At 39.5% G+C, this 23,299-nt stretch overlaps 2 protein-coding genes across 3 annotated transcripts; both read left to right on the top strand.

Annotated features, from left to right (window-relative positions):
* Positions 1-268: 268 nt before the first annotated feature.
* On the top strand, positions 269-5,613 carry thap12a (THAP domain containing 12a). The gene is made up of 5 exons (XM_051120180.1): positions 269-533; positions 1,088-1,208; positions 2,219-2,299; positions 2,458-2,497; positions 3,494-5,613. The coding sequence occupies exons 1-5, from the start codon at positions 445-447 to the stop codon at positions 5,389-5,391; spliced, it is 2,229 nt and encodes a 742-aa protein (XP_050976137.1). The 5' UTR covers positions 269-444; the 3' UTR covers positions 5,392-5,613.
* A 2,058-nt stretch (positions 5,614-7,671) lies between these two features.
* Positions 7,672-23,299, top strand: si:dkey-250d21.1 (uncharacterized). Of its 2 annotated transcripts, none has more exons than XM_051120732.1 (14): positions 7,672-8,038; positions 8,630-8,750; positions 10,227-10,334; positions 10,778-10,814; positions 10,964-12,816; positions 12,943-12,970; positions 13,090-14,858; positions 14,949-14,997; positions 15,101-15,144; positions 15,341-15,389; positions 15,515-17,370; positions 17,502-17,538; positions 17,676-17,759; positions 17,839-23,299. In XM_051120732.1, the coding sequence occupies exons 1-14, from the start codon at positions 7,950-7,952 to the stop codon at positions 22,578-22,580; spliced, it is 10,866 nt and encodes a 3,621-aa protein (XP_050976689.1). In that variant the 5' UTR covers positions 7,672-7,949; the 3' UTR covers positions 22,581-23,299. The 2 variants fall into 2 exon arrangements, with proteins under 2 accessions (XP_050976689.1, XP_050976688.1); XM_051120731.1 differs by having other exon boundaries at positions 15,512-17,370.

The raw sequence follows: 23,299 nt of genomic DNA, 5'->3' as shown, positions 1-23,299 counted from the left end.
ACCATTCAGAAATATAATGAAAGTAAAGGGTGACTGAGACAGTCTAACTTTATCTTTTGTATTCAATAAAATATTAAATCGTTAAATAATGTGAGTAAACGACACACCTATCATTCTTGGCCGAGATATTACTTTAATATAGCTCATAAAAAATATTTTTCTAATACATCCTCGGTTCCTCTCTAACTGCCGCCAATTTCGTCCTGTAAGCGCACGCTGATTGGCTGGGAATTTGAACTCGCTGAGCGAGCAAAGCATTGTGGGACGGAGACGAACTCCAACGCGCTTCTCCTCCAGGCCACACAAAGCACTAGAGTGCAGATCAATTTACCGCTTTATTAGTCTGTAAAACTATATTTTTTAAACTTTCTGAAGGGAATATCATCACGGTGAGTCCAATGAACTTGATTCGCTATTAAAGATTCGACTCAGAGTGAACGCACGATGCCTAATTTTTGCGCGGCGCTAAACTGCTCCAGGAACAGCACTCATTCGGTGCTGGCGTTCTTCAGGTTTCCACGGGACCCAGAGAGGTAAATTACACCCGTTTTGCTCACCTAGTTCACTCTTTGTCATCTAGACGATAGATAACGTCGTGTTTAACCATCATTTAACTTGTTTTATTTACCAGTGCAGACATTGTGTGCACAGCTCCACTGAGCCAGTTAAACGTTAGCTCGCTTGCCAGATCAGATGCAAAGTTAAATCTGATATACATTGCATAGTGTTTACATACCGCACAAAGTATTGTTATAGAACTAGGAGTTGATTGTCAGCCTGGCCAGTTTTATGTTCAATTTGTGTTGTTCAAATAAGGTAAGTTAGCCCAAGTGGCTGTTACAACGCAGTTTTGATTGAATGTACTGGATGTATCTGTCATAGATGTGAATGAACTATATTTATCCCATAGTGAATGTTGTCTATTAGCAGCTAGACACAACGAACATGGTTTATTACAGTAAAACAAAACTATACAGATAAAATACACTATGTTATACTATTATAATGATATATTCACACCATTGTGCTTAATAACTGTATGGCAGATGCTAACAGCCCTCCCTTTATGCGGTATTTATTCCCTAAGGTGTAAGAAATGGGTGGAAAACTGCAGTCGCTCAGACCTTAAAGACAAAACGCCTGATCATCTGAACAAATACCACAGACTGTGTGCCAGACACTTTGAACCTAACCTGATAACCAAAACCGTAAGTTGTTATTAATCTTTTTGTGTAGTTCATATGTGAATATGTACTTATTGTACTTTTTATAAATGTGCTTTATATGTAGTTACTTTAAATTATTTGAAGTTCTATATGTATAAAGGAAAGGGTGTATTTTAGGTGCTGTTTTTGCTCACTTCGAGATTAATTTAAATAGTCCTGCGGTGTGACGTAAAAAAAAAAAAAAAAAACAAAAATGCATGTATAATAATAACACAAGAATTAGTGTTATTTATTATTGTTGTGTAAGATTGTTTTACTTAAAGTCCACTTCCAGAACAAAAATTGACAGATAATGTACTCACCCATTGTCGTCCAAGATGTTCATGTCTTTCTTTCTTCAGTCGTAAAAAAATTATGTTTTTTGAGGAAAACATTTCAGGATTTTTCTCCATATAATGGACTGCTATGGTGCCCCGAGTTTGAACTTCCAAAATGCAGTTAAAATGCGGCTTCAAACGATCCCAAATGCAGTTGTAAATGATCCCAGCCGAGGAAGAAGGGTCTTATCTAGTGAAACGATCAGTTATTTTCATTTAAAAATATAGTTTAAATACTTTTTAATCTCAAACGCTCATATTGTCGTGCTCTCCCTGAACTCTGTGTATTCTGGCTTAAGACAGTGAGGGTATGTCGAAAAACTCCAATCGTAAGACCCTTCTTCCTCAGCTGGGATCGTTTACAACTGCATTTGGGATCGTTTGAAGCTGCATTTAAACTGCATTTTGGAAGTTCAAACTCGGGGCACCTAGAAGTCCACTATATGGAGAAAAATCCTGAAATGTTTTCTTCAAAAAACATACGACTGAAGAAAGAAAGACATGAACATCTTGGATGACAAGAGGGTGAGTACATTACCTGTAAATTTTTGTTCTGGAAGTGGACTTCTCCTTTAATAGTAGCATGTAAAATAACCTGACATCATTACTTCCCATCAGTAAATAGCATGTGGTATCTAACATGTTGCATTGCACATTATTGTGATTATTATCCAGAGCCCTTTCAGGACTGTACTGAAGGATAATGCAATACCAACCATATTTGACAATCCTTCCTTCAAACGGCCGAATAATGAGGTAAGAGTTGCTCAGTATGTTTTAATCAATAAATTGGTACTGTACTGATTTATGCCTTTCTCTTAACATTTCAAAGTAAGGGTAGAAGTAAGCTACTGAATACTGTGTAAATACTGAATGTAAATAATGTATTAATGAATTTGGTGTGTTTCTAACAGACAGAAAATAAGGATGGCCCTGAAGCGAAGAAGAGTAAATGTGAGTTATTTTTGTGTGCTTTGTTTGTTTACATATTACAATATAATTTGCTCATATATTTACATACCTGCCTTGCAAAATCTGTAATTTGGAGGGATATTTTAAAAGGGATAGTTCTCCCAAAAATGAAAATTCTATCATTAATTTCTCAATCTTATGTCATTCCAAACCTGTAAGACTTTTTTTCATCTTCGGAACACAAATTAAGATATTTTTGATGAAATCCGAGAGCTTTCTGACCCTGCATAGACAGCAACGCAACTGACACGTTCAAGGCCCAAAAAGGTAGTAAGGACATCATTAAAATAGTCCATATAACATCAGTGCTTCAAACTTAATTTTATGAAGCTGCGAGAATACTTTATGTGCAGAAAAATAACACCTTTGTTAAACAATTTCTTCTCTTCTGTGTCAGTCTTCACCGCACATTCACAAGAATACCGTGATGTATGACAGACTTGCAATTTTTTGCCCAGCCTTACTTATTCGAACCAGAATATACAGACAATAAACTAAGAGAGATGGACATTTTACATCAGAACTCTGGCTCCTGCGTCAGCAGCACCACACACATACATTGTGGTACTGAAGACTGACACAAAAGAGAAGAAATTGTTGAATAAAGTCTTATTTTTTGTTTTCTTTGCAGATAAAAATTGTTCTCATAGCTTCATAAAGTTAAGGATGAACCACTGATGTCACATGGACTATTTTAACACTGTCCTTACCACCTTTCTGGGCCTCGAACGTGGTATTTGCGTTGTTGCCTATGCAGGGTCAGAAAGTTTTCAAGTTTCATCAAAAATATCTTAATTTGTATTCCGAAGATGAGCAGCGGTCTTACGGGTTTGGAATGACACAAGCATAAATAATTAATGACAGAATTTAAATTTTTGGGTACTAACTCTTTAATTGCATTTTTATTTAGTAATGCTGTAATAAAGCAGTTTGAAACATTTTATACATTTACATGAATGTTTTTTTTTATTTTCACAGCGGACTCTCAGAGTGAGCCGGCAAAAGAAAATGATGAGGCAACAACCAAAGAAATCAGTGAGAGCAACAATGGTGATGGGGTTGAAAGCAGCCCTCAGGTCGTTGATGAGGAAACGCTGAATAAAGAGTACCTCAAGTCTTTGTTTGACGTTGTCGTGATGATGGGCGCGCAGAACATCCCTCTGCATGGGCACTCCGACAAAGAACCCAGGAGCAAAAGCTTCACTCCCAGCAACTTCCAGGCCCTGTTGGAATACCGCATCAACGCCGGTGATGAATTCCTCAGAAAGAAGTTCGAGGGGTCATCCGTAAACCTCGAGTACTGCTCCTCGACTCAATTGCAGCAGATGCTGGAAGTGATCGAAAAATGCGTTCGTGAGGAATTGTTGGCTGAAGTTAAAGAAGGACGCTTCTTCTCTTTAATAGTAGACAACCTGGTTGAGATAGGCGGAGAGAGCCATCTCCCATTGTTCATACGTTTTGTGGACAAGACCAACTCCCTCCGGGAAGAATTTGTCGGGTTCCTGCATTTTGAAGGTGATGTGGAGGCTATCACCGAAAGGCTTATTGCTGAAATAACCGAGAAATGTGGCCTGGACATGCAGTACTGCAGAGGACAGGCATATTTGTGTTCTGGTGTGTCTGCCATGAAGGTCAAATCAGTGGTGGCTAGAATAGCCGAGTTACACCCGCTAGCGGTTCTCACCCCTTGCTCCACTTGCTCTCTAAACATCTGCCTGGCAAACACAATGACCTTCACAGGAGTACATCTCGTCATGTCAACCCTGAAAAAGCTGGATGTGTTTTTCAGTAAATCACCATTGTTGCAAAATCAGCTGGAGAGTGCGATTTCGATCTACTACCAGGGAAACGAAGAGAAAGCCAGTGTCCTCAAAGAGGCCTGTTACTCGAAATGGACAGAGCAGCATGATGCATTTGAAGTAGCCGTCGACCTACTAGAGTCTCTCCTGCTTTGCATGGACAGCGTCCATGATAATGAAGATCACAAATGGAGCGATGAAGTAGCACACAACGCCTTTGTCATATCCGAGGCACTGGCTGATTTTGAATTCGTCATGACGTTAGTTGTTCTAAAGAACACACTTTCCTTCTCCAGAGCCTTTGGTAAGAATCTGCAAGGGCAAACGAATGAGGTCTTCTTCGCATCTAGTAGCCTAACTGCAGTTCTACATTCGCTGAATGAAGTTTACGAGAACATCGAGGTGTACCATGAGTTCTGGTTTGAGGAGGCGGTCAACCTGGCTGCAGCTCTTGAAATCCCAGTGAAAGTTCCCAGATTGTACTTTAGAAAACGACCAACGTCTGGTGAGGAAATCCAACCGGAGACCTACTATAAAGAGCAAGTCACCCTTCCAGTGGTCAGCCATGTGATTAAAGAGCTGTCTGATCTTTTTTCTGAAAATCATCTGAAGGCCCTGAAGTCCTTGTCACTTGTTCCTGCCATCATGGGACAGTTGAAGTTCAACACCTCGGAGGAGACCAGCTCGGACATTTATAAAGATGACTTGCTGAACCCAGACACCTTTCCTGCCGAGCTGCACTGCTGGAAGATCAAATGGAAGCATGGCACGAAAGACGTTGTGTTGCCATCGACCATCTACGAGACGCTTCAGCTGTCCGACGTGAAGTTCTTCCCCAACGTATGTGCTCTCCTGAAAGTCCTGTACAATCTGCCAGTCTTTGCTCTGACGAATGACAAATGCAGCACTGCGAAACAACGCCTGACAACGTACCTGGAAGACACACCTGTGCATCACAGAAACAAGAGCATGGCTCTGTTTTACATTAACTGTGCCATTAAACATGATTTGGACAGCATGGTGGAGAAATACTTGAAAATGTATCCAGATAGTGAGCCATCAGAGAATCGTGATTGATTGGAGGCAGCACCACAGTCTTATATTGCAGTATGATGGCTCAGCTTGTCAATCAGCAGTTTGTAATTTTGCAGCTATAATTTTGTTACTTTTGCTTTTTATGTACAGTCACCTAAGATTAGCAAGGACATGAGCCTTTTCTTATTGTCCTACTGTTCCATTTAACATGGTGTATATAAAAGTGTACCCCCGGTTTGAATTTGAAAACATTAAAAAGATCTTTTGCTGACCAACTCCATGAATGTGTCTTAAAATTGTTAAATGTTTTTCAGACTTAATTACATTTTACATGTTTTGTTCTTAATCTCTGATATAATCTGATATTAAATTATATTTTGTCAAATAAAAATTATAAGTATATGTACTAACTATATTGACAGCAGGAGGAAATATTTTTGAATTTTTAATAGAGCAGACAGATATTTATTTAATATAAATATAAGATTTACTTGAAAATAGCTTTATCATAAAGTTGAGCTATTTTACTTGTACATTATTTTTATTGCAGAATTAAGACACCATGTTAACTTATTTATTCCCATATTTTCCCCAGCGTGAGTATACAGTTGAGGTCAAAAGTTTGCATACATTACATTACATTTACACACAATGCATTAAGGGCCAGGGTGTAAACTTTTGAACAGAATGAAGATGTGTACATTTTTCTTATTTTGCCTTTATATATATATATATATATATTTCATTTAGTACTGCCCTTCAGAAGCTACAGAAGATGCATGTTTTTCAGAAGGCAAAATAAGTTAAATTCACCCTGATCTTCAAATTCGAAAGGTTTTCACCCCCTGGCTCTTAATGCATCATGTTTCCTTCTAAAGCATCAGTGAGCGTTTGAACCTCATGTAATAGTTGCATATGAGTCCCTCAGTTGTCCTCAGTAAAAATATGGATCTCAAAAGCATACAGTCATTTTTGAAAAGGGTTCAAATACATAAAAATGCAGAAAAACCAAAAGAATTGTGGGACCTGAAGGATTTTTCTGAAGAACAGTGGGCAGTTTAAATGTTCAGGACAAACAAGGGACTCATAAACAGCTATTACCAAACACAAAAACACAGCTGTGGATCATTCAGGTAATGACACAGTATTAAGAATCAAGTGTATGTAAACTTTTAAATGGAGTCATTTTTATAAATTCAACTATCATTTTCTCTTGTGCACTATATGTAAACGTCTTTTATGTAAAATATCTTATTCAGGTCAGTATTAAATAAAAACTTGCATGCATTTTATATGATCCTGCTTATTTTGGTAAGATAATTAGCATTTTGCAGATTCTGCAAGGTGTATGTAAACTTTTGACTTAGTTGACTTTTGACTTAGTTGACTTTTGATGCTGGGATGCTGGTTAGGTAGGTTTCGATGCTGGTTTAAGCTGGTCCTTTGCTGGTTTATGCTGGTTTATGCTGGTCCTTTGCTGGTTCATGGTTCAGCAAAGGACCAGCTTAAACCAGCATCAAAACATTTACATATAATTAAAAATAATTTATAAAATGTTAAAAATTTGGTTTACATTGAGCCCACGTTTGTTATATATATATATATATATATATATATATATATATATATATATATAATATATATATATATAACAAACGTGGGCTCAATGTAAACCAAATTTTTATATATATATGTAAACCAAATATATATATATATATATATATATATATATATATGGTATTTTCCTAATAAAATAAACAAGTTTATAATATGTTTTTCTTTAACTTTCAAATCTCTGCATAAAAAAACACATAAAATATACATTTTTTTATCATTCACTCCAGTTTGCTATTAACAGAATTCTAAACCCTTCCAAAATAACCTTGCGTAAATACACTGAAAAAACAGTTGCAAAATAGTTTTTTATTTGACCACAAAATGTTAATATATGTACTATTATAGTGGTTGTACGTGCTTTATGACATCTTTTAGAGGGACAAATTTAAATTAAACACAGCTGTGGACATATGTTAACATTAAATCAATACAGTCTGAATTTTTTAAAAATCCTTCAAATGTTAGTAGGCGGAATTAAATGGATAAAACTCCTGCATACGTACACCTATAAATTAATTAGGGTTTCATAAAATAATCAACTAAGTGTTATTTAAAGGGTGTGACCTCAAATGTTCACGTGGGTTACAAAAAACCTTGGCGCCTTGCGAAGAAGGGGGACAAATTTGTTATTGTATAAATTTGACACTTAAAAAATAAGTTGTGTAGCGATTTTTTAAAACCTATTTGTGAGTGGACTTTAGAAGGGGAACGAATGACGGTGATAGAGTTATTTTTGGGGGGGATCCGTCCTCAGTTTAGTCCATTTCCGCTCTACATAGGTGTTCTTCCTGGTTGTTGATTCCTCTGTGAAAGTAGCAACATTTCGGCCATGAGCAAGTTCCAGTAGAATGCACGCGACGGCTGGAAGGAACGCTCGATAGCGTGAAATCTGCGTAGATGCGCGCTCGCGTTTTGCTGTGAAAGCGTCTCCTTTTGCGCTGAAGGATTCATGCAATGCAGTATTCATTTTGATTAAGTCCAAAATGCCCGACTGCTGTGCCGCAGCAAACTGCAAGCAGAGTACGGACCAGTCCAACGTTTCCTTCTTTAGGTTCCCACTGGATCCCGTTCGGTGAGTGCAGCCTTTGGCCGTAAATGCAATCGCAATTTAATCGATGTTATTTTTTCCTATTTAGATTTTTATTTCAAGTACAGAATGAGCAAATTAGCATTGTTTGTTAGCTGGTTAGCTTCTGCCCCCCCTTTTACAATGATTCATTGAATGCATGGCACCCTTATCGTGGGCTTATGCTTTCCATGCTGTTTTCGTTAATCTGATTATGCAATGATTTTTTTTTATTTTTTATGTTTTGCGTGGGTCTGTTTTGTAATTTGCAGTCATGAAATTATCTATCGCTTTTTTTCAAACTGATTGCTGCAACTTTTATGGGGTTACTGTAAGCAAACGACTCCTGTACACGTTCGCCATCATCAGGCCCTTCCCAAAATGGCAGGAATTTAATTCCCCCAGAATTGGTTATTCTGTGCATGGCTTGATTTGTGTTTTTGCTTCCTCCTTGTGTGATTTGGGTGTCAAATTGAGTATTTTAATGTTTATTAACACACATGCTTTGTTTTAGACCTGTGAATTTTGATTGCTGAGGTTTGTAATTGTAGAATAATACTTTTGCACTACTGCAGTAACCTTATTACTTATCTTTAGATGTAAACAATGGGTGGTTAACTGCCACAGACCAGATCTGGAGACCAAAACACCTGAAGATTTACACAGGAACTACAAATTGTGCTCAAAACATTTTGAGACCTCAATGATATGTGAGCAGGTAAGTTGGCATGGTTTTGGTGAGCATCTATTTTAAAATTATTATGCTGTGAGTAACCAAAACCAGTTAAATAATTTTTGCTAGGCTTGACCAGTAGAGTTTTCACAGAGAAAATCCCATGCTAAGATTGGCTATGAATTAGTAAATTAAGCATGCTTCCCAAAGTAATGAGTGCACTTTACCAGTCAAAAGTTTTTTTTTTTGTTTGTTTTTTTTAAAGAATTCTCTTCTGCTCACCAATCCTGCATTTATTTGATCCAAATACAGAAAAAAGCAGTAATGCTGTGAAATAGTTTTACTATTAAAATAACTGCTTTCTATTTGAATTAGAATTTTTTAAATGTAATTTATTCCTGTGACCAAAGCTAAAATTTCAGCATCATTACTCCAGTCTTCAGTATCACATGATCATTCAGAAATCATTCTAATATGATGATTTGCTGTTTAGGAACTTATTATTATTATTATTATTATTATTATTATTATTATTATTATTATTATCATCATCAATATTTAAAACAGTTGAGTATTTTTTTTTCAGGATTCTTTGAATGGAAAGATCCAAAGATCAGCATTTATCTTAAATAAAAAGCTTTTGTAATATTATACACTATAGCTTTCAAAAACTTGGAGTCAGTATTTATTTATTTGCAGTAATCAATACTTTTATTTAGCAAGGATGCTTAAAAATAATGATAAAGACGTGTCACAGAAGATTTCTATGTCAGAGAAATGCTGTTCTGCAGTTTCTATTCATCAAAGAAACCTGAAAAAATTCTACTCCGCTGTTTTCAACATAATGATAATAATAATAAATATTTTTTGAGCAGCAAATCAGAATGTTAGAATGGTTTCTGAAGGATCATGTGACTGGGGTAATGATGGTAAAAATTCATTTTAGAAATTACAGGAGTAAATTATATTTTAAAATATATTCAAAAGGAAAACAGTTATTTTAAATAGTAAAACTATTTCAAAATGTTACTGTGTTTGCTGTATTTTAGATCAAATAAATACAGGCTTGGTGAGCAGTAGAGACTTCTTTAAACATAATTTTAACATTTTTAACTTTTTTTGACTGGTAGTGTATACTGTTCCATTTGTTCAACTAGGTGGTTATAAGTACACTTTGCATCTAAATGAAAGCAGTTTGATTGTTAATATCCATTTGTAAAGTATCATTTGCTTTTTTTTTAAAAATTCTGAAATGAAATAAGATATTTTCACAATATTACATTTGTTTAGGGTTGCCTTAAAAATAAAATGTTTGCCTGCAACGTAAGCCTCTAGCTTGGGATTAAATTGTATTTTGTATAAATGACTGATATAAGTTAATATTTTATTTGGCATATAAAGCATTTACACACATAACAAATATTTCAACTTGCCCCCCCCCGCCACCTGACATGACACAGCTTGCACAATACTCACACTTACCTCTGTGTTGAAATGTTTTCTTTTCTTTTTAAATTTCAGAGCTCTCAGAAGTCTGTTTTGAACGACGATGCTGTTCCTACTATATTCGATTTTGCAACCAACCAGGACAATGCACAAACTAGCAACAGAAAAAGGACACGGGAGAAAGTGAGTATCTAATGTACACACATCAAGATTCAAAACATTGTTTCATAACTTTCTTGAGAAAAGACAAAACTCAAGACATTTTTTGATAGATTTTTTGATAGATATATCAGCACATTCTTATGCAATACAGGCTTTTATTTTTAACTTAAAATAATGGAGGAAAATACTTGCCATTTTTATTTTTTGATTAAAGTGAAGTTAAAGGTAAACAAAGTAAACAAACACTGTAGGGACTGAGATCTGTGTAGATTACATACCATTTAAATGGTAATTAGATTTAATGTTTTTAATAGTTCTCAATGGCCCATTCCCTCTACAAGCATTTTATAACGTGTAGCAATCATTAAAATAATGTATTAGCGTTTTATTGTTACTGTTCATTCTTATGGACATATTGTAGTGTTGACTACAAATGATACATTTATTTTGTTTTCATTTTTCAGACAGGAGAGGAGCCAGTTGCCACAAAGAAAAGTAAAGGTGGGTAATGCATTTCCATGTCAGCATTTTTAAATTCTCTTTTTTTTTCTTTGTAATTACACAAACTAATTACAGCAGATTTTCTGCCTTTTTTTTTTTTTTTTTTTTTTTTTTTTTTTTTAAAGTGTGTTTGTGTTTGCTTTTTTTAGGTACCACAAATAACTCAAATCCCTCTGTGCCAGAGGCACAAGTTAAAGTTGAGAGTGATTCAGCTGAGAACAGCGAAACACACAATCTTCCTGCACATGATGAATCAGAAAAGGAGGATCCTGCTGTTTCCAAAGCAAAGGAAACTTTGAAGGACTACTTCAAGGAGACTTTAGCCTTCACCGGTTTTAGCATCGCCAACAACGCATCTCTCAATGCTGTTAAACCACTGGGGAATGACCCAGCAGGGCCACTCTCGGTCAATACCATATGCGCAGAGAAGATCGACCAAAAAGAAGTGCTCGCATTAGGTGAGGATGTGATGCGTGAGGAGATCCGCAATAGCTTGCGACTTGCACGCTTCTTTTCCATACTTCTCCAAGACAGAATAAACATTGAGGGAAAGGACCAGATTCCTGTGTTTATCCGCTCAGTCACAGGTGAAGGCTTCCCACAGAAGCACCTCTTGGGATTCCTTCCCTGCGATCTTGACTCTGACAGCCTGTTCCTTATGCTTATATCCGAGATCCGGAACAAGTGGGGCCTGCGGATGGAGCACTGCCGTGGCTTCACCTACCTGTCATCAGGTGCCATGTGTCAGAAACTAAAGGATCTCTCCTGCAGGATGCTGCGAGATTTCCCACAAGTGGTTTTGTCCCCCAGTGAGCCTTACGCCTTCAACGTATGGTTGATTCGCTCCATGCCCATCCTTCCAATTCAGGAGGTTATTGATACTGTAGAGCAGGTTGCTGCCATTGTTAGGCAGTCAGAAACTCTGGCGAAGAAACTTGATGCCAAGATCACTGCTACATACAGCCACATCAAAGGCGAAGTGGACCGAGTGAAGGAGTCCTGTCAGAACCATTGGGAATACGCCACCGATGCTTTCCAGACAATGCTTGATATCTTGGAGCCACTTCTAAGCAGCATTGGAGAGATGTGCACCAGTGCCCTTTCAGATGTGGACGCAGACACTGTTGTGGTGCTTCTAATGCTGAAAGAGAAGCTGAAGAACTTTAATTTCATCATCACTCTTGTGGTCTTGAAGAACACACTGTGTTGCGTGAGCATCCTGAACCCCAGCCTCAGAGGAATAATCAGCATCAGCAGCACTTTGCAGTACACCATCTCCAACGCCTTAAAGCTTCTAACCAAACACATGCAGGAGATCGCCATTTTCCACAGGAAGTGGTTCTCTGATGCAGTGGGCAGAGCCAAGAAGTTGGGGGTGCCAGTCAATCAGCCAGTGGAGATGGTGACAAATGGTGATGGTGAGGAGAAACCGCAAGTCTCGTTGGAGGATTACTACAGGGAAGCACTGAGCAAGAAGGTTTTACAATACCTTGTTGATGAAGTTAAAAGAGTCCTAGGCACTGAAATGGCAAGAATCCTCAGATGGCTGTCATTGGTGCCCTCTTACATGGCTGACCACAATTTTAGCATCCGCAAAGACAAAGTTGCTGATGCTAACCTGAATAACCTGGCTCGTCCTGACTCCTTTTATGATGAGCTGGGCTGTTGGGAAGTGAAATGGCGGCATGCTAGCAAGCGAAGGATTCTTCCCACAAGTGTGTTTGCTACCCTCAAGATACCAGATATAGGCTTTTACCCAAATGTGCAGAGCCTGTTGAGAGTATTGGGCACCATCCCGTGTGTCCGCGCAGAATCGGATGTCTATGGGCACTATGACATGGTGTTGGACCGCTATCAAACCTACATGAAAGAAGTATCAGCGGAAAAGAGACTGAGCAATTTGGCCTTTGTTTATGTCAATCAAGATGTCCACTTCAGCATTGAGGAAATGGTGGAGGCGTATGTAAAGAAATATCCGGATATTCTGCAGCTGTTACTTGACGTAAGCATGTTTTTGGTAACTGTAGTGTACTTTTATTGGTGTTAAATTATAGTTAAGATCTGGAGATAAACAATGCTCGTTTTTTAACAAGCTATTCACGACTTTTATCCACTCGTTTGTTTTTAGGATGATGTAATGGAAGTGCAACCATCAGGTAAAGCTCCTCACCTTTGACCCTTTTGGTTTTCATTGCAAGAACTGAGCTGAATTTTATGTTAAATACCATTGTTGATTTTTACTTATTTTTAACTTTTTACTCCAACCCCTGTACAGTTCCAGAAACCAGTGCAAATGACGCCTCTAAAGAAGATACGGAAGAACCAAGAGAGATGACTTTAAATATGGACATTGAGATGCAGAAAACACCTGAGTGTGCAGAAACTGATAAAGAGGCGTTAAAATCTGCATTACAGGCTGCTGTCACGGCTGCATACAGCAGGCAAAGCAGACATACTCAGGGTGATCAAGATCAAGAAGTAGAATATGTGACCAAATCTGAGATGAATGAAGTCCTTAAAGTGTGTGAGGATGTTGTTAGGGAGAGGATTCTTTCAGAGCTCGGAACTTCATTCTTCTCCTTGTTTATCGACCGAGTTGCCAGATGTGGAGTGATAGACTACTTACCCATGTTCATCAGATTTGTTGACAGTTTCGATGTCATGCGCCTTGAGCTTCTGGGTTTTATTGAGGTTGCTCATGACACTGAGGCAATGTGTGAGCGGCTTTTTGATGTTGTCACCAGAGAGTGGCATCTGGATTTGAGCTACTGCAGAGGTCAAGCTTACCTTGGCTCTGGGGAAGTGTCCTACAAGCTCAAGGCTTTTGCATGTAAAATACAGGAAAAGTTTCCTCTCGCTATATGCACACACTGCTCATGTTACTCTTTCAATACGTGGTGGTCAAGGTCAGTTCCAGTAGCTGCTGTCATCAGAGCCATAGACACGCTGGAGGAGATAGTGTCGTTTTTCCAAAGCTTGCCTGCCCTCGAGAAACAGTTGGATCAAGTCTTAGCCATAGGCCTAAGAGAGAGCTATGAGAAAATCCATGAGCTTCAAGGAAAGTTCTGCTCCACTTGGCTTGAGAAACACGACTCTTATGAAGTCTTCGCTCAGATTCTGGAGCCTATGGTTGATTGGCTAGAAAACATTGATAACTGCCAATCACAAAGATGGAATTTGGATGTGTCCAACCGAGCCAAGAGACTACTTCAATTAATAAGGGACTTTGATTTCATTGTTGCAATCGTTGCGCTGAAAAATGCCTCATCCTTCACCAAAGAACTGAGTGCAGCACTACAGAAAGACCACTTTAGCGCAGCCTCGCAGCTCAGCCAGATCAGTGGTATTGTAGCCACGCTTAACAGAGTGAAAACCAACATCAAGGTTTTCCATCAGAATTGGTTTGATGAAGCTTCTTCTTTTGCTCAGAATCTGGGTGTGCAGGTTAAAGTGCCTGATGGTGTGACCATTCCAAGGGATAGCCTCTTGAAACCAGGTTCCTACTACAAAGACGCAATGAGTGTCCCTTTAGTTGACCACCTTATAAACATGGTGAAAGACTACTTCTCTGATGACCACAAAGAGGCTCTCAACTTATTGTCCTTGGTCCCATGCTCTGTGACAATGAGCTACATTTTTGAAACGCTCAAGTCAAAACCTCCATTGTACATCAGTGACCTTCCCGATCCTGACAACTTCTTCACGGAGCTGAGCTGCTGGAAAGTGAAGTGGAAGACAAAAGTGGTTACTTTTACCATACCAGAGACCATTTTTCAGACTCTGCGTCTGCCCGTCATGCAGTACTTTGTAAACATCAACACATTGCTGAAGATTATGTGCGTGTTGCCAAGCACAGCTTTGGAATATTGTGGTGAGGTGAAGCGGCACATAATGTATCAAGACTACTTAAACAACACCTCACCTATGGACAGATCGCCCTGTTTAGCTGTGCTTCAAGTGGGCACTGACTTTAACAGAGACCTAGACCGAATGGTTAGTCAGTGCTTAAAGCTCACACCTAAGACGCTGGAGGGTATTTGTCTGGTAAGGATTTGTTTTTAAGTAATTTGTTGCTTGTTTCAATTGTTTACTTTGCTCTACAGATGTGTTTCTTAAGTTTGTTTTACTTCACAGGACAAAGAATCAAAAACCTTAGGAAGGATTGTTGAAATGAAAACAGAAGGTATGTAATATAGTATTATCAATAAGATCAGTAACATGCATTTAGAAAAGGGTGGATTTTCATTTCATATAACCTTTTAATGCAACATTTTCCAACATTGCAGATGATTCCCAAATGGATGAAGTAGAGAACAGGGAAGCTCAGCAGGTTTGTAAATTTGTGATGATGATAATTGTTATTGTTATTAACAGTTAGAGAATAGTTTGTAGATTACAGTATAGATCACTGAGTTAGTTGAAAATTGGTCTAAACTATTTTGGATAAAATGTTGATTTTTATATCAGTTTTTATTGGTTGATTTGCTTTTGTTAGTTTTGTTCATAAGTAGTATTTCCATTCACAGGACAGAGACTCCAGAATACTTGTGATGAATTCTGAGATGACAGGCGGTGGTATGTAATTTTTGGGAATCATCTTGCTTTTGAGTTCTTAATGTGTTTGAGTCTTCAATTAAATTTGTTTTATAGAAAACTCTGTGTATGTTATTTAAACTAATGTTTACCCTGACTTCTAGAAGCAGATATCCTCAAAGTGGAAACAGAGAGCATAGAGACTCAGCAGCAGTCTGAGAACATAGAAGTGGTTGCTGGTTGCACAGACGTGGCAGCTGAAGAGCAGCATGTAAAGGAAGTGGAACAGGTTCCAGATGAGAATGGCCATTCTGGTGAACCAGCAGACAACATAAGGAACTGTGAAGAAGTCTTTAAACAGGCAGCTAAGCTGGCAAGGAGAAACTGCTCGTTGATTGATCTCAGTAAACCAGAGCAAGATGCTATTGTTCAAAAACTTGCGTCATGCCATTGGGTACAGGAGGAAGGGACATCGTTTTCAGAGGGAGAAATGTTACAAAGATTTGTGAAGGCCGTACGAGAAATAATCCTCACTGAAGTTCAAGACTCTCCTTTCTTTTCCATCATCACTGATAGAGCTATTTCAGTGGGTGATGCGAAGTTCCTACCAGTCTTTGTTCGATATGTGAATGACTGCATTCCGAAAGTGGAGCTTATAGGATTTCTGCCCTTTGATGAAAACTCTGATGTGGATTTGCAAGCTAAGGCTCTTGCAGCCACACTTGAGGATGAGTGGGGACTTCAGATGGGCTGCTGTCGTGGCCAGTCCATCATGTGCTTTGGTACGGGGAGCCAAAGTCTCAGGAAGATGGCTTTGGGCTTTTTAGAGAGCTATCCGTTAGCTGTGAACACTCCCAGTGAGTCTTGTGGACTTGCTTATTGGCTGGCTTTAAGCTTACAAAATGCCTCCATTACAAAGGTTCTAGAGACCACTGAAGATCTGCTACAGTTTTTTGACCAGTCACCCCAATTAGAGAGTGAGCTTGCCAAGACTATGGATGGGCTGTTGAATACCCCACGGGAAGCACTTGCAGAAATTCCAGAGACATGCCTGTCCAGATGGAAGAAAAGAGAAGACTTCTTCGATATTTTGGTGGACATGCTGGACGGAGTCCTGAACTGCTTAGATTCTGTTAGCACCAACTCCAGTGGGTCATGGAGTAGTAGCATGTCACTGCATTCCCAGAGCCTGTCCACAGCTCTTAGACAGGTTGATTTTGTCATCCCCCTTGTGATCTTGAAGAATGCCTGTGCTCCCTTGAGGAATTGCAGCACTGTGTTTCGCTGCGGAAACCCTGCCGACATTATTTTCGAGCTTGAGAAGATTATGCCAATAATAGATTCTTTTAGCAAGATGTTGGACAATGTGAGTGCAGTGCATTCTGTCTGGTTTGAGGAGGCAGTGGAGCTTGCTACTAAGGTCATGGGATTGCTGTCATACGCGGAATCTGTCAGTGGCTACGATTCACCAGAAATGTTCTACATGGAAGCGGTTAGCTTACCAGTTCTAAATGGCTTGATGGAAGAAATGAAGTTTAACTTCTCAGAGAATCACCTAAAAGCCCTGAAAGTTTTGTCCCTTCTGCCAACGTGCAACCCTCTGCCTATACTCCCAGAATCCACAGATAAACTGCACACTATATACCTGAGCGATCTCCCTGAGCCAGAGACCGCAGAAGAAGACATTAACACCTGGGCCACAGTATGGAGGGAAAAGTATCAAGATGTTTGTCCTCCCACCTCCATCTCTGAGACGCTGCTCCATAATGAAGCCAAAAACCTTCCAAATGTTGCAACGCTTCTTCAGCTTGTGGCCGTGTTGCCTAGCATTAGCATGGAGTGCGATCTAATGAAGACAACGCTTAACTCATTGAGGACCTTACTCAGAGATGGTATCTTCAACAACGGCAGTAAGACTGATGCAGTGATGCTTCTTATGCATCGCCAGACACTACAGAGCCTGGAGGAGGTGATTGAGAAATGCATGGAGGGTGATCCAGAAAGTAATCAATTTCTTGCTCAGGTGTGGTACATCATTAAATTATCACATATTGTCAGTCACTCTAGCTATATGTGCTCTTTAGTGTGTATAGCAACTGCTAAACAAAGTTATGTTCCTGATTTTTGTTTTTCAAATTTTCTTCACACACATAGGTAAAATCAACAGTTAATCACCTGAGAATGGAAGGTGGTAAGTAAAACCGATCTCAAAATATGTTAACAAAAATTGTTAACCAGTTGATTTTTGAGTAGCTCAAATTCGCCTTCACAGTAATGAAATTGCTGTTGTGTTTTATTCTGACATAACTCCTTCCTGTCCTTTCTCAGAAGTGATTGCTATGGCTCCACAGGGAATGGCTGTGGATACAAACGGTTCAAATTATCAACAAGAGGCAAACAATGCCGGAATCGGTCAGTATTGTTGAATTAAAGATATTAGTAATAAGTAATTATAATCTGTTTTATTAAATATTTTGTCTCATCCTTTTAGGTGTTGAAACTGCTGCTCCAGAGGAAGTCCTATTGGAGACCAATGGCTCTAGTGAAATAGAAGGAGCTGAAGAAAATACACCTGACCAGTCATCATCTTTAACACTTAGCAGCTCAGACCAAGCCACAACTGCAGCTGAAGTCATCCCTGCTTGCAGCACTCAGCCAACCAGCACACCTGACCAACCAACCGAATCTGTCCAAGATGCCACTATGCAATCTACAGGAGTGGAACATGATGGAAGTGATCAGCTGATCACACTTGTTCAAGATGTAAATGATAGGTTCGAAGTACCTGATCAGTGTGGAATTGGTCTACCAGTAACGGGGGATCAAACAGTTACCAATCAAGCTGAAACTGAGCAGTCCAATGAAGAACAGCCAGCTAGCACTGCTCAGTCAGAATCAGTTGATCAAAGTGAAACTGGTGACCAGCCTATGGAGGTTGATGGTTTTGTAGCAGCAGAACCAGGTGAAGCTGGTCAGCCACCAACAGAGGAACAAAGTGTACCTGATCAGTTTGTGGCAGTTGCTCAAGTTGAAACTGATTCCTCCATTGTTGCTCAAGGTGAAAGTTGCCACATAGATACAGGGTTAGCAGATGGTCAGGTTGTGTCAGAGGATCAGAGTGAATCTGTTCAGCTAATGTCAGTTGATCACAGTGCAAATGATCAGTTAGAGTCAGTCCATCAGAGTGAAACTGATCAAGCCATGGAAGTTGATGAGAGTGTAAATGATCCATATGTAGTTGAAGATCAGGGTGAAAGTGGCCAGCCAGCAACAGGGGAACAATGCATAGTTGAGCAGTTGGAAGTTAGTCCAGCTGGAACAGATCAGTCTATTGTAAAAAGTCAGGATGAAGCTTGTCAGATAGTAGCAGTGATGGCAGATGAAGGTGAAACTAGTCAATTGGTATCAGTGGAACAAACTGGATCTCATGAACTTGAGGCTGTTGATTACTCTGGAAATGATCATTCTGTAGCAGCAGGTCAGGATGAAACTTGTCAGTCAGTAACCAAAGATCAGACTGTAAATGATCAGTTCAATGCAGATGGTCAGTCTGAAACTGTACATCCAGTAGTAGAAAGTCAAGATGCTAATCAGACAGAACCAGAGTTAGCAAATCAAGGCGAGTTAATTTCAGAGGATCAAAGTGAATCTCATGAGCTCATGGTAGTTGACTCTGGAAATAATCTGATTCAAACAGCAGATCAAAGTGTAACTGGTCAGACAGAAACTGGGTTCCCAAGTGAAGCTAGTCTGTTAACATCAGGAGATCAAAATGTATCTGAACAGCTCATGGTAGATGTTGACTCTGGAAATGGTCAGTCTGTAACAGCAGATCAAAGTGTAACTGCTCAATCAGAAATAGGAGACCCAAGTGTAACAGAACCATTCATAGTGGTTGGTCAAGTTGAAAATGATTGTTCTGTAGTAGAGGATCAAGATAAGACTGGTCAGACAGAAACTGATTTCCCAAGTGAAGGAGAAACTAGTCTGTTAGCATCAGGAGATCAAAATGTATCCGAACAGCTTATGGTAGATGGTCACTCTAAAAATAATCAGTCTGTAACAGCAGATCTAAATGTAACTGGTCAATCAGAAATAGGAGACCCAAGTGTAACCGAACCATTCATAGTAGTTGGTCAAGTTGAAAATGATCATTCCATAGATCAAGATCAGACTGGTCAGACAGAAACTGGTTTTCCAAGTGAAGGAGAAACTAGTCTGTTAGCATCAGGAGATCAAAATATATCTGATGAGAACATGGACGATGATGACTCTGGAAATGATCAGTCTGTAACAGCAGATCAAAGTGTAACTGCTCAGTCAGAAATAAGAGAACTAAGTTTAACAGAACCATTCATACCATTCATAGTAGCTGGTCAAGTTGAAAATGATCATTCCATAGAAAAGGATCAAGATAAGACTGATCAAACAGAAACTGGGTTCCCAATTGAAGGAGAAACTAGTCAGTTAGTATCAGGAGATCAAAATGTATCTGAAGAGCACATGGTAGATGATGATTCTGGAAATGATCAGTCTGTAACAGCCGATCAAAGCGTAACTGGTCACTCAGAAATAGGAGACCCAAGTGTAACAGAACAGTTCATAGATGTTGGTCAAGTTGAAGATGATCGTTCCATAGTAAAGAATGAAGATAATACTGGTCAGACAGAACCAGAGTTAGCAAATCAAGGTGAGTTAATTTCAGAGGATCAAAATGAGTCTCATGAGCTCATGGTAGTTGACTCTGGAAATGATCAGACTCAAACAGCAGATCAAAGTGTAACTGGCCAGACAGAAACTGGTTTCCCTAGTGAAGGTGAAACAAGTCAGCTAGTATCAGGAGATCAACATGTATCTGATCAGCTCGTTGTAGATGATGACTCTGCAAATGATCAGTCTATAACAGCAGATCAACATGTAACCTGTCAGTCAGTTACAGAAGATCAAAGTGTACCTGATCAGTTTGTAGCAGTTGAGTCAGATCAGTCAATAATTGAAAGTAAAAATGATACCGCTCAGACAGAAACCATGTTACTAAACGAGGTTAGAACTAGTCAGTCAATATTGGGGGATCAATGTGGAGCTGATCAGCTCATGGTAGTTGACTCTGAAAATGATCAGTCTGTAACAGTAGATCATAGTGGAACTGGTCAGTCTGTCTTACCAAATCAAGTTGGAACTAATTCGTTAGTTTTGGGAGATCAATGCAGATCTGATGAGCTCATGGTTGTTGAGTCTGGAAATGATCAGTCTGTAACTGTAGATCAAGGTGGAACTGATCAGTCGTCAGCAGATCAAACTGTAACTGATGCATATGTGGAAGTTGCAACTCATCAGCCTATGGTAGAACATCAAAGTGGATTTGGGTTAGCAGATAGAAGTGGAACTTGTCAGATAGCATCAGGGAATCAAAGTGGAAATGATCAACTTGTGGCAGATGAACCTTGTGGAAGTGATCAGTCTGTAGTAGAAGCTCAAGGTGAAACTATTACTGCAATTGCATTGAATCAAAGTGTGCCTGAGTCTGAGGCACTTAGTCAAGGTGGAAATGATCAGATAGTACCAGGAAATCAAAGTGAAACTGATCAAGTTGGCCTTGAGCAGCCCATAATAGCTACAGATTGTGGCACAGGTCAGTTCAGTTCAGTGGCTCCAGATTGCTCAGACCAAGTAACAGCAGCAGAACACTTTTGCCTTGATCAGTCCTCTGCAATAACTCCAAGTGTTACTGACCACTGCACACCTGTTTCACCTGAGGATATTACTGATCACCCCATGGAGGTAGAATCTGAAGGCACAGTCCAGTCTGAAGAAAAGACTCCGGATGATACAAACCAAGTAGTTACCCTGGATGGCACTGGACTAGAAAAAAGAGTTTTTACTCCCTACGATGCTGTTGCTCGAGAGGAATTGCTCAAGGAGCTCTGCAACGTAAAGTTCTTTTCCATAGTCACTAAGGAAGAGTTTGCAATTGATGGCCAACCATACATACCTGTAGGAGTACACTACCTTAACCAACAAGACATTCAGTGTGAAAATATAATAGCCTTTATCCCCCTTTCCACAAACATTGCTTCATTCGTAGATGCACTCACCATCGCCCTTTCTGAGAAGTGGGGTTTGGACTTGGCACTCTGTAGAAGTCAAACCTTGCCAAGACCAGGTGCCTCAGTCTCTCAGATGACACAGGCTTCAGCTTTGCTTTCCCAGAGACTCCCTCATGCCTTTAGTTTCCCGAACCTTGTGACTCCAAAATCTTTGCTAGCCAGTTTGTCCTCCCCGAGAGAGATAACTCAGTGTTTTGAGTGCTTGGAGCAGCTCTTCACATGGTTCTCTGAGGATATTCAGCGAAGTGCAAGACTAGAGGATGCTGTTGTAAATTTGTTCCAGAAGGACGAAAGGAAGGCCAGTGAGCTGAAAGCCAAGATCAGCAGCAATCAACTGGCGATGAGCCATGAAGTTCTGGAACTTACAACAGATATTCTAGAGGACATCGTCTTTTGCTTGAATGAGATCAAAGGGATCCAAGATAATGAGGCAAACACAACACAGGCTCAGCGCTTCCTTTCTGCTATCCAAAACTTTGATTTCATATTGACAGTTGTGATTATGAAAAACATCTTGAGCCTCACCAAAAGCATAAGCCTGAGTCTTCAGGGAAATTCCTACGACGTGTATCAAGCTGTAAACCACCTGTCTGATCTGCTGCCCTCTCTCAATGAAATGAAGAACAGTATTGACTCACATCATCAAAACTGGTTTCAAGAGGCAGTCGTTTTAACTTCTAAGCACGTACCTTCACTACAACTACCCTTAAATGTGCACTACAGAGAGGACATCAGTAAAGGGGCCATTGAGCATTGTATTGCTGAGGTGGAAGGGCTCTCCCAGGATGTTCTGTCTGCTCTTCGCTGCTTGCAGGTTGTGCCTTATGTCATGTCCAAAGTGGAGGGATGCTGCAAGGACACTGAGTTTGTCAAGGTGTTCCAAGATGTCTTACCTGACCCAAACTCCATCCAGGATGAGCTGCAGAGGTGGCGGGACAGGTGGCAAGACTCTACCGCCGGTCATCAACACCTACCCGACACTGTTCTCGCCACTCTGAAAACTTCTGACATTGAGTCGTTTCCCAACATTTCAACTATCCTTAGGCTCCTGGCAGTCCTGCCCGTCTCCAGCACGCAGAGTAGCTTCACACAGGGAAAGATGAAATCTGAGCTGTACCCTCTGTAGTAGGCTTGGCTTAGCTGCCCCCAAACAAGCTCTCTAATAGGATGTCATACACTGCTGAAACTTCAGAATGTCCCACTGTATTCTCTAAACTGTAGATCACATCTGACTGTAGGTTTCAGTATGTTTATTTTATTAGTTGAATTAGACCTGTACACTTTAAGTATAATCACGTAATGGTTTTATTGATGTTTTTGTCTTTTTTATGATTTCTTTTCCTTTTACATAAGTGGCATGGAAAGAGAGGACTGCCAATTGGGACCAATGTCTTGCCAAAAAAAATGAGAATGGGATGCCCTTGGGGGGGGGCCTTACTGCTTTGTGCCTTTATGCAACAACCCAACATAACTCTTTGAATCATGCGAGACAAAAAGTCTGGATGGACACTTTCACACCACACTTTTTGGGAATTTCCTAATATCTTCAGGAACTTTTAGAGACTTCAGATCATATAAATATTCTGAGATGCATTGTGAGGATAAGAGAATTCTGTTTTATCACAATGAATTATGACTGTGTTATATTGTCAAAACGTCATCCCACGGCACAAACGAAAATCAGTCTGTCTCTGTATCATTATGCGTGTTACAATGTTTGATTTGTTTGCAGTTTTATTTAGATGAATGGATCTTTCTGTAAACATTTCTCCCAGAAACCCTCCTCATGAAGGACGCGTTCATATATATTTGACTAAAATAAACAAATAAAATCATTGAAAAGAA

This window comes from Labeo rohita, chromosome 10, assembly GCF_022985175.1.
Source record: "Labeo rohita strain BAU-BD-2019 chromosome 10, IGBB_LRoh.1.0, whole genome shotgun sequence".
NCBI lineage: Eukaryota > Metazoa > Chordata > Actinopteri > Cypriniformes > Cyprinidae > Labeo > Labeo rohita.
This window is presented reverse-complemented; position numbering and strand designations above follow the sequence as displayed.